Genomic DNA, 12,115 nt, shown 5'->3' on the forward strand with positions numbered 1-12,115 from the left:
AAACATTTTTATTAGGCACTCATACAACTCTTATCACAATTTGGAATTATTTTTTTTAACTCATATTTTAACTTGCTGGAAATTTGGAATTTGCAGCAAGATTGTGCAAATTTTAAGGACGGAATGAGCAATGAGGAAGTGGTTCATTTAGATCTGTTCAGATTGGTAGTTTATAAATCAAAGGATAGTTGGTTTTAGTTTGTAAGAGAAACCAAGGTTGTGGGCCACTGGGCCAGTTTGTCCAAGGTGACAGAGCTAAATAATGATAGCAACCAGTATCACAAAAGGTTCTTAGAGTTATACAGCCGTTTACCCATTACATGATATTTGAGCATCTTCTCTCCTTCTTGGGCCTCATTGTGTTCAACTCATTGCTATTAAACTTGTCCCACACTGAAATATTAAATTCTGTAAGAAAATATATACCCAGAAAAGTTTACAACTAAAAATACTTTCTCTTCCAAGAATTCTCATCTAAAATTTCATAGTAGACTCAGTGCACTTGTCAACAATGGCACAAGTGAATAGCATTCTACCAATACCTTTACATCACAACTCAGATGTATGAGACTCAGGATAGATAGGTAAGAAGATGAATCAGACTGAAATGACTATAAGGTCCAGAATAGGTTTAAAGAAAAGCAAAGAGGAGTCACATCCCCTTGGATCGGTCAGTCCAAACTTCATGCCTGTTGTTTCACCAAGTGTTTACAGAACACCTGTGTTGGGCTAATAACTGGTTATCACCTCTGAACAAACAGAGTAATGTTTGCAGTGTGACTAACCCCTACATGTCCACTTCCTTTTAAGGTTACTGTCTCATAACCTGGAGCCCCAGTGGGGGAGTGGGTACACATGGAGCTGCTCACTGCAAGATCGGTGACTCATACCCACCAGTCTCTCTCCGGTAAAGATATCAAGTCTCAGAAATTCAAAGGGCTCTACTCTGTCCTGTAGGGTCTCTATCCACTCAGGGGCAGTGAGTTTGGTTTGCTTATCTCACAATCTACAAAGTAAAGCCAGGAGTAACTTGGTATCCACTAGTCAGTGTTTGAAATCTGTGAGGGGTAAGAAAAGGGATTGTATCCTGGGGATGCTTCAGTGCTAAAGACCCCCCTGCTGGTGTTCTGTCCCCTTCCTCTCAAGTCACACAGCACTGTTCTACAGCCAAGCCCCAGGTAAAGGGGTTCCTGACAGCCTTCAAATTCAAATGGATACTTCGGCTGATAAACAAACACTAACAGAGTACTTCTGATAAGTCTCGCACTCCTCCAGGTCTGGGCCCAACAGTGGTGAATATGCTAACCCAAGACCCCTGCATTTTGTGGCCCTTAATGAGTATCAAGAAGACACAGAGGAGTAAACAAACAAATAATTGTAAACTGCCAGGAAGTCAGCCTCGTTTCATGTCAACTTCTTGCAAGAAAGACAAAATACTACTCAGCCTGGTACCCCCGGCTCAGTTGGAGGGCCTGGATCAGCTGCGAGTTGTGATCTATAGGATTTTTAGTGGTCTACTTGGAAGTGACCACCAGCCCCCCCACCTTTTTTTCCGCCTCATGGGTCATGCCAAGCTCGGTGGCGTAGCATCTCTCTTCAGTGGCCTTACTTCCTCAGGCTGGTCATGTTCAAAGTCTACTCTCTTTTTCCTTTTTAACTGGCATTAATATATATATCAAATCATTCCATAATTCAATCACATCCAGCAGAATTGTACCTTTGCTACCACAGGCAGTTTCTAAACATTCTTTTTCTATATGGATCTCTTGGGTCTACTCTTGATTTTAACTCATTTTATTGGGAGCACTTACAGCTGTCTTGACATTCCATAATTCGCATAGTTCAAGCAGACTTGTACAATTGCTACTACAATCAGTTTGAAAACATTTTCTTTCTTCTTGAACTCTTTGATATCCGTTTGCCTTTATATTCTCCCCCTCCGCCTCCCCCCAGGAATCTTTGTTATTGTTATATATTATAATTAATATTATATATACATATATATTCACCTCCAAGTCTGTTATTTGGTCTCCTTGAGTGGAGTTATGGCTCTCAGCATGGCCCTCAGTTTCCCTTCCAGAGCTGCCCCCACCCCTCGCTACCCCCCGACTTCCCATATCCTCACGGAATCATCACTCCCGTTGTTGTTTCTATAGGGTCATCTACCCTGGCATTCTTGCACCAAACGATCTTACTTATACACTGAGCATACACAGGTCTATCAGTATTAATGAGGTGAAACATAAGCCTTACTAGTAAGAGGAGGAAATACTGAAGAACCAGAGGAGAGTTATGAGTTTCATCAGTGCTCTACTACAGCCTAAATCCCCTGCCCCTCAGGCGGCTCCTCTGTGAGGGCCTGTGCAGTTGTCTTGCAGGTGGGTTTGGGGTCTTCATTTTGTCCATGCTCCTTCACATCCATTTGATTGCCTGCCTGTGAACTTCTGATACCTACTCCTGTCAACACCTCATGATCACACAGGCTGGTGTGCTTCTTCCATGTGGCCTTTCTGCTTCCCTGCTCCTCATGTGCATCAGCCTTGAAGCTCTGCAGAAGCCGGACAGGCTGGTGGCTGTGCACAAGATGCCCAGGTCAGTCACCAAACCCAGGTCTCATGCACAGAAGAGGAAAACTCTGCTGCCACCCAAAACACATGCTAAGCAAGGTGATTGCAGCTAGTCCTACGTCTTATAGAGTCAACAAAATACAAGGAAATATAAAATTAGGCCCGGAGACCTCTTTCCTCGATCTCCACGGAAGCTGCACTTGATCTGCCACAGGTTTCAACCCCTCAGGCAGATAGACAGTCTTATTAATCAGTGGCCAGATTTCATACAGCCTGAAATGAGTAACAGCTAAGACTGAAGCCATATTGTGAGCTAGGGCTTTGGGGGAGAGCTCAGACGGCCAAGGCTTATCAGCATTGTAACCACTCCTGAGCTCAAGGAGGAAGCACCGTGAAGCTGCTGGGCCAAGGTCGGAACTGCTTGCTCCACCGCCTGTGGAGCATTGATCTAGAACATTGATTCTGGAGGACTGGCAGCCGTGTGAACCCGCTGGCCCCAAGCTCCCACAGTGGAAAATTGTTGACTCTTAGTCACCAGCAGGGACACAAGGTTAGACGCAGCTAAATCTACAGGCGTTATCAGCCCACCAACATGATCTCACCCATTTGCTTCCATCAGTTTCCTTTCAAAAGCAGTTCAGTGACCTGTGAACACCTTGCCTTTGGTAGGATAAAGATTTGTTATTTAAATGAAGGATGTTGTGGACAAAGGAAGCTTTGTTTTCTTCACATGTCTACTTGCATTTTACTCTTTTTGCTCAAAGGTTGAATACATATTACTTGACACGGCCACTCTAAGTCAGAGAAAAATGCCTGAGAAGAGAACTTATTAGAAATAAATTCTAAACCAAAGTCATACTATTGTTAGTGTCTTCAGAGCTGAACTTTCACAGGTCCTAAAGTTGTGGCCTTTGGTAAAATCATCATCAGTGCTTAGCACAGACTTCGACTCGGAAGACATGTTTACCAGTACCCACTCAAACTTTGCTCTCTCTGAACTCAAGGTCGCAGTCCCTATTTCCATCCATCTTGTTGAGAGTCTCCCATTTTTGCACTTACCCCCTACATTTCCAAGCACGATGCCCTGCTCTCGAACTGGTCTCCCTGCATAACATGTTCAGTTTGTGAAGCAAGCTCTCATCAGACTCCTTTGTAAGGAGCATTCTAGTTGTCCTTCTTCCAACACAGATTTGTTTGTTCTCCTGACCTGCCATGGTCTAGTCCATGATCTTGCCAACACGACTGTTCCAAGCCACCAATTCTTCCATCTGGCTTCTTCATTGCCCAAATTTCACACGCAGAGGAGGTGATTGAAAATACCACGGTTTGGGCCAACCAGGCTCACCTTATCAAAGTGACTTTTTTTTTAAAGCACTTTCAAGAAGGCTTCTACAGCACGTCTGCCCGTGTAACAGGTCATTTGATTTCCTGAATCTACTTGAATGGGCCTTGTCTATGAGTGTGAGGAAAATGCAATCCTTGACAACTCCAGTTTTCCTTCATTTCCTAGAATGCTGGCTCAATCGTAAGGAGTAGTTTTGTTTCTTTCTGTTTACGGCGAGTCCAGGATACACTCTTTGATCTTCACCAAGTGTTCGGGTCCTCTCGGCTTTCCCCACGCAAAGGGTGTCATCTGCTTTTTGTCAGTAAGGCTTCTTCCAATTCTGATGTTCATTCTTCTTCATGCCCTCCAAGCCCTCTGATTGCTTGTTCAGGATACAGATTGAATGAGAGTATTCTGAAAGCCTCCAGCCTTGACATAATAGAGAGAAACACCGTAAAAACCTTAAGTGATACTGAGATACCACCGTAAAAGACCCAAGGGGTAAAGTGGGCTAGTAGAAGAGGCTAGTGGCAGCCAGGAGGGGTGGAAGGAAGAATGACTTCGAGAATGGGGAGGATTTGGAGATGAGGGGAACACACCCAGTGCTGGGCTGTGGGAGCCTCTTCGTGAGAAAACTCAGCTGTGGTTCATTTGGGGAAATCATTGGGAAATGGTCAGATCAAAATTGCATCATGGCCACAGTGGGCACAGCATGTGTTATCAGCCACAGATGCCAAACTGGAGAATTTTGTAAGACTCTGACTCATATTGATTTTTCTAGCCTTCTTGGGGCTGAGATAAATGGTTGGTGATTTGTAAATATTTGCTGTATTCTGTGACTAGATTATCTTGATGGTTCATAGAATATGCGGGCGAGAGCCTCCTTCCTCAGCACAAGGTTGTTTCAAGGTCATCGAGATGGCAGTATACATTGAGAGACATCTTAAGACTGGTTCTTGCTGCACACTTCCTTGTAGAGAAACAATCTATTTCTATGCCATTTGTGCCCAGTGGGTTTCTCAGAGAAGCAAAGAAAATCTTCCATGGCATTTTTAAAGCCTAGCAAAACAACGGGTTTATAATTGTTCTTTATGCTCTTATGCTTGTAATTTTACAGCGTTGGAAACTGAATAATGTAAGAAAGCTATAATTGCATACAGTTAGTTACATCCTGATGACTGTATCTCATATTCACTCACCCCAAAGTTTGCCTTCAGTTATGAATTAACTCCTAACCAGGAAATATTTGAGTACAGTGAAGGCATACTTTGAAACTCAATGGACTTCTTTTTCGATTCTACTTTGAGTTATTTAAGACTAATTGCTTCTGGTGATTCTAAAAACTCCAAACTCACTATCATAGGGTTGATACGGGCTCATGGCCACACTATAAGACAGGGTAGAACTACCCTTATGGGTTTTCCGAGTTGGTAACTAGTTAGGGGAAGAAGAAAGCCTCGCCTTTCTCCTGTTGACTCTCTGGTGGTTTCAAACAGCTGATTTTGCCCAAGTGGAAGGGACTCAGAAATCTGAGTTAGCATTGGATTTTAAAAGAGAGAGTTAGCATGACTTCACTTAAGTTAAAACTCCAGTATGGAGTATATAATCCATCAATGTGCAAAGGGTGGAGTCTAGCCTGTCAATCAGGTCACAGCCAATGATGCCTCTGTGTGGGCATGGCCTTCTGTGGATTCTGGGAACTCCGGTCTTCCTCCCTGGAGGTGGTTGCTATGAGACATTCCTGATGACAAGTTTGATGGAGCTATGCAGATAGAACCAGAGCCCTGGAGCTGGAAGAGCCATGTGGAGACCCATGTGAGTGCTGAGATGCTTTTTACCCACTGGCCTGTGATCTTCCTGCATTCAATGCCATTGAATGTGTTCATGAGTCTGAAGAGGAATTTGTAGGCTGGTATTGGACCCATGGGCTAATACCGGACTTATGGACTTGATCTGGACTGGGCTGATTGGTTTTCTTAATATCCAAGTACTCTTTATATAAAGTTCTTTCTTATACACATATGATTGTCTTTGGATTTGTTTCACTAGTCAACCCGGACTAGCATATCCAATTAAAAGGAAAGAATTAATTTTCAACCTATACTGTGTATGACTAGGATCACTAGTCCCTAAATGGGGTTGTACCTCCCAGTCCAGGGGCTGGCATCTTAAAAGGGCCACATCTCTTCAATTCCAAAAGAAACAAGGGTGATCATGACAATTCTTAAAGCTCTCCCCCTCTTGAACTACCAAGCCTTTGATGTGAGCAGCTGTTCCCATTGAACTGAAGGCCTTACAAAAAGATTCTGTTCGGTGCTTGTGGAAGCAGATTTCTCAAAGTAACTTAGAACTATCAGAAAGAACACGTAGGAGTCACTTAAAGGAATTCTTGGACCTTCCGTAAGTCTCAAATCCCAATTTTGATTGTGTGGCCTTGACCCATCTGAAGGAAACGGTCATCTCCACAGAAGCGTTTGTTCACTCTATCCTGTAAATTGTCCAGCCGGCGCTAGCAGCATGTTGTTTTTTTTGTTTCGAGCAGGGTAAAAGAGCAAAGGAATGATTCGAGCATGACTCATCACATCCACCACTTGTCTGCCAGTCGGTTCTACTGGGATGGCTTGTGTGTGGCTGTGATGCTGTGTCACTGGTTTTCCAAATGCCAGCAGGGTCACCAAAATGAACAGGTGGCAGTGGAGCCTCCAGGTGAAGAACACAACAAGGAAGGCGTTGGCTGCCCCACCTCCCACCTGGAGGAAGAAGTAGTCCCTGAAAACCTTCTGCATAGCTTGGAAACATTGTCAGCGGTAGAGAGCGCCCCAAAAGAGAAATGCCTTCAAGGAGCGGGATGGACACACACCCCACCCCCACCCCCACCCCCCACCCGGCTCCAGCGTAGGAACGTTGTGAGGCAGGCGCAGCACGGGCCGTGTTTCATTCTGCCAGGCATGGGGTCGCTGTGGGTCACAACAGACTCAATGACCCCGACTACAACATTCATCGCCTCTAGGTCAACACAGTCATACAGAGCACAAGCTTTTCAAACTTTTTAACGCGTTGTCTGTAGACTTCCATTTCTTGTCTGTAAAACACATAAACATAATAAAATCTATTTTATAGAATTGTTAGCAAATGGTGAGCTTGGCTAACATGTCAAGTACACACATCATCCCACCATCAATAGTAGCCACAATAATGTTGGTGGCTCCTTTATCATTTCTTCTCTTTTTCGCACCATCTTTCAGGACGCACACACGAACCGTCAGATAAACCTGGATAAGCCATTAGGATGGCCTTAGAGAGAATCCATTCTTAGCACAGAACCTGACATCCAGTGCGTTCACAGGCAGCTCCGTGAGGGACAGGGATACAGTGGAAGTACCAGCATCCCTTTCCGAGCATGAGAAGTCTGGCAGGAAGTGAGCTCTTTAATTATGCATATGATTGATCCGTGATTAAAAAAAACCACCTTAAAATCAAATGATTTTTCATCCTAGATATGATCCTAACATCAGATGCACTGGTATTTTATCAAGTGCCTTGGGGACATGGGCAGGAGACAGGATCCAAATGACATGTCTTTCCAGAGTAGAGAATAACAGGTGTGTTTTCTCCTCCCTCCCTGGGCGCCGCAGGTTAACCTCCGAGCCACAGACGTCAGGCTCATGCGCCAGTTGCTTGTTATCAATGAGAGCATCGAGTCCATCAAGTGGATGCTTGAGGAGAAGGCCACCGTGACCAGCCGAGGCAGCAGTCTCAGCGGCAGCCTGTGCAGCTTGTTGGAGAGCCAGAGCACCTCCTTGCATGGCAGCTACACCAGCTTACACGAGGGCAGTGATGGCCTGGATGGCATCTCCGTGGGGAGCTACCTGGACACGTTGGCAGATGATGTCCCGGGCCATCAGACCCCTTCAGACTTTGACCAATTCAGTGACAGCTCCATCATCGAGGACGCCCAGCCACTGCACAAGCATCCCACATTGGATTCCGAGTACTACTGCTTTGGCTAATGACCCAGTGCGTTTGCATGGGACTGGTGTGCAATTAACTTGTATTTATCCTCCTTTCCCGCTGCTATTCTTTTATTTTGGGTGTGATATTTTATATATATACATATATATATAAAGCAACCTTTTAAAAAGAAGCTTATTTTAAAACGGCATAATTGTGGTTCTGTCGCCCCCAGTCTGTTCTCGCCTAGACAGAGATCTATTTTTCTCTCTTGCATCTGTATTTTTATTTATTTCAATGATTTTTCTCCCTTCTCTTACAATGGCACAAGTGAAGTCGGGGGAAAAGGATAAGCAATAATTATGTGTTTGATTTTATTTTCAGAGCAAGGGGTCAGGGATTACGTGACACACTTTGATAAATTTTACAATAAACCAAAGTCTGATAACACTTCATTTGTAGCCCGTGTTTTCTTTTCTTCTTCATTTTTTGGGAAGAAACAAAACACCATCCTTTGAATGGATTGTGCTTTTTGGTGTGACGGGTAGTCGGCGCTCAGGAGTTCCTATTCCTTCCTCTAAACCAAGCCAGTGGTCAGTGAGGTGAGTGGTGTCCGAGTAGAAGAGTGCAAAGAGCACGGCTGTAACTGCATTCTCAAATATTTGGAATGATCATCTTCAGGAGATATTGAGGGCTATGTATGCGTGCATATTTGTTTGAACAAAATTAGACATTATTTCTAGGCCACAGTTTCCTTGTGCGTAATCAACAGCGCTGTGAGTCATAGACTTCTTCACGGGGGATATTTGGAGTTCCCCAAGGACATACCGTCTATTTCATTCAACCCTGAGATTAGGCTTTGATTAGTATTTTGTCAGCAGAGATTCCCATTCAAACCAACATTGAATTGTGTAATAATACACACAGTTCTCTCACATTCAAAATAGAATTGAGATAAGATCCAAAGGTAGCTAAAAGTAAAGCTATTCCAAGTTGAATTGTATTTTTTTAATTAATAATTATTCAGACAACACTTATCTTGAGCTGGATTCTCTAGGAAAGGAAATCTAGTGAGGCTTATATATGTATATAAACAGATCAAGAAAATTGCTTGGTGCCTGGTTATCAAAAGATATAGTGTCTGGGGTCTTAAAGGTTTGAAGTTAAAGAAGCAGCCATCTAGCAGGGAAGCAAATAAGCCCACATGGAAGAAGCACACCAGCCTGTGTGATGATGAGGTGTCGACAGGATCAGATATCAAAATATCCAAAACAAGCAACTATATTGATGTGAGGGGGGTTGGAGTGGAGATCAAAATCCACCTGTAACAATTGGATATCCCACCCCACCCCCACACAGAATGGTTATTAGGAAGGGATGATTCAACCAGCTATAACACTGATGAATCACCCATCATCCCTCTAGTTTCTGAATGCTTCCTCGCCCCCACCACTACCCCCCACTTCCATGACCCAGTTCTACCTTTCAAATCTGGCTAGAGCAGAGAACACGCATTGGTACAGATAAAAGCTTCAATACATAGAATTCAGGACAGATAAACCCTTCAGAAACAGTAGTGGGAGTAGCGATATTATGACAGCAGGAGGATGGTGGTCAGGGAAAGGCAAGGGGTAAAAAGGGGGAACTCATCACAAGGCTGGATCTATAGCCCCCCCCCCACCAAAGGGGATGAATAACAGAAATGTGGGTGAAGGGAGACAATAGACAATGTAAGACACGAAATAATAATAATAATAATAATAATATATCAAGGATTCATGCGGGTGAGGGGTAGGAGGAGCTTATACCAAAAGCACAAGTAGAAAATGTTTTGGAAATGATGATGGCAACATATGTCCAAATATGCTCGATACAACTGATGTACGGAATGTTTTAAGAGCTGTAAGAGTCCCAATAAATGATTTTTAAAAGACGAAAGAAAGACAATGTCTCACAAAGTTGTAGAAATGAGCGGCCCCAAATCTAGGCAGGTTCCAAGTCCACAGGGCAGATGCGCAGCCAGATGCTTCACCTGACTTGTGCAGTTTGGAGGTTGAAGAACCCAGGACCAGCAGGCAACATGGCAGGCTATTGGCTCAAGTCCCAAGAACTACACAGGTAGAGGAGCCAGATCAGAATTCAGACCCAGTAAAAAGCAAGCAAGCTTCCCACAGCATCCACTTATATTGGAAGCAAGTCATAACCCTGAGGAGACATCCTTTCAATTGATTGCATCAGACCTGTAGCATGAATAAAGGTATAGCATCCCATCCTAATCTTACAACTGAGCGCTGCTTGTAGCTGATCCCATTGTGGAGCACATTAGACTGTGCTAGAGCACATCATGTGGAATTACTATGTTTTAGGGGCCAAACCGCGGAGAATCCTGGCCCATTCTAGTTGACACAAACCCTGTCACAGTGCCTGGCATTGAATCCTTACAGAAGGTGATTAAGTGGCTCCCAGTATGTGTCACAACTGATTTGAATTTTGACCTGATTCCTGAAAAATAATGCTCAATAGTTCATTTTGCATCCATTGAAGCTGAGTAGTAAACGGATTAAAAACATTTAAAAATTTAGCTTATGACAAAAGCACCCAAAATGTAACCACCCATTCTCTCTTCAATTTGTGGGTCTTGTATCTTTCAATATTGTGTTTACCGGGCCTTTTCTGAGTCTGCATGTCCAATCAATTTTGTACCTATAGCTCACTCACACTGTCCATAATGTTTTTGGTTTTATTTTTCACACCTCTGCTTACTTTTATGTTCAATTTAGTAAAGACTGGATGGTTGGTTGTTATGTTTCGGTTTAACCTGGAATTAAGCCAATCAAATTTAGCACAGATTGTTTATGAGATTCAAAGCAAAGAGTATAGATTATGACATACTATAGAAAGCATCCTTATAACAATAACTGATAAATTTCAAACAGAGGATAAAGAAATATGTAAGCAAATGTCTACCACATTGCAAGAACATTCCCACAAGGGGTAACAGGAAGATGACAAGAACATAACAAATTCAAATAGCTCTCGAGGACAATATTTACCAAGCACAAGCCACACACAAAAGGATGAGTTCTCTCAGTGCACATTTGCAATGTGGGAACTGAATATAGTAAAATATTAAATATCTTCCTTTTCCCAACAGCCATGTTTGGAATGACTGTTTGCCAATCCCATGCCCTCTATAAATTTCCGCTGGATTCATGTGTAGGAAGGAAATAAATCTGTCCATGCGCACAAGATGGGAGAAAGGCAGGGAACAGTTTTTATTTATACCTTGCATTTTAAGGCATAGGTAATGAAAATTGACATACTACTTGAGGAGATTTTTATTGGTTTGGGGAGAGTTGGTTCTTTATGGGTTTCCTAGCCTCTCTTTTTTCCTGCAAAGGGTAGCAAATATAGAATCTGTGATAGATACATGGAATCGCATAAACACTGTATTAAAAATTGACTTCACTAAAAGAAGGGCATGCAGGTTCTTCCTGGAACAGAGTAATGTGTACGAGGAGTGAAGAGCCCTCATACTACCATGTCCTGCGTCTCAAGAGAGTGAGTTCACATAACCACTTTAGTTTGGGCCGAGGAAGCCCATAACTCATCTCCGACCTGGAGCATTCCTGATCTTCGATCTTTGTCCGCACCATGAGGAACTGGGTTAAAAGTGTAAAATTCTCTCTCAAGCTATTTTGCTTGAGCCGCTATGTTTTTCACAGAAAATGGAATTTTCCTCACTTCCATTAATCGCTCCATTTTTATGAACTTGTCTTGGAGGCAAACAACTGGAGGGGAGTTTAGACAAGTTCAAACTAGCACATCAGAGCAAGGTTTTGCAAATAACGAACCATGTGCCTTGGCTTCCAAGAGCCTCAGTATTTGTGCAAGCAGTCAGCCTCAAAATGTACAACATAAACACTGACGTATTTGTCAGCATTTGGAAAATACAACAGGGATTCCTTTGTTCGGGGTGCATTATTCAAGGGACTCAGTGAGTCATTTTTATCTCCAATTCCATCAACACCCAACCTCCACAGTGTTGAAGGGTTTTTCATGGCCTTTATCTTGCCGTCTCAGCTCATTGGATATGTTTGCTACCTCCAACACGGTCTTCACTCAGATGCTGGGACACTGTTCCCTCAGGTCCTCTCATTCCCACTGCCAGGGTTTCTTCTGAGATTCCTGATCCCCAAACATAAACGTGCCCCGGGCTCACTTCTGACACTTTCTTGGAGGCGTCCTCCAGATCCACAGTGTGAAAAGCCGT

At 43.4% G+C, this 12,115-nt stretch overlaps 1 protein-coding gene across 1 annotated transcript in view; it reads left to right on the forward strand.

Moving 5' to 3' along the window:
* LURAP1L (leucine rich adaptor protein 1 like) overlaps positions 1-8,292 on the forward strand; it is a 52,222-nt gene extending 43,930 nt beyond the window's left edge. The window contains exon 2 of the mRNA XM_075559914.1: positions 7,527-8,292. Coding sequence (XP_075416029.1) covers positions 7,527-7,901 — 375 coding nt within the window. The 3' untranslated portion in view covers positions 7,902-8,292. The remainder of the gene's footprint in view (positions 1-7,526) is intronic.
* The last annotated feature ends 3,823 nt before the right edge of the window (positions 8,293-12,115 follow it).

Source organism: Tenrec ecaudatus, chromosome 10 (genome assembly GCF_050624435.1).
Source record: "Tenrec ecaudatus isolate mTenEca1 chromosome 10, mTenEca1.hap1, whole genome shotgun sequence".
NCBI lineage: Eukaryota > Metazoa > Chordata > Mammalia > Afrosoricida > Tenrecidae > Tenrec > Tenrec ecaudatus.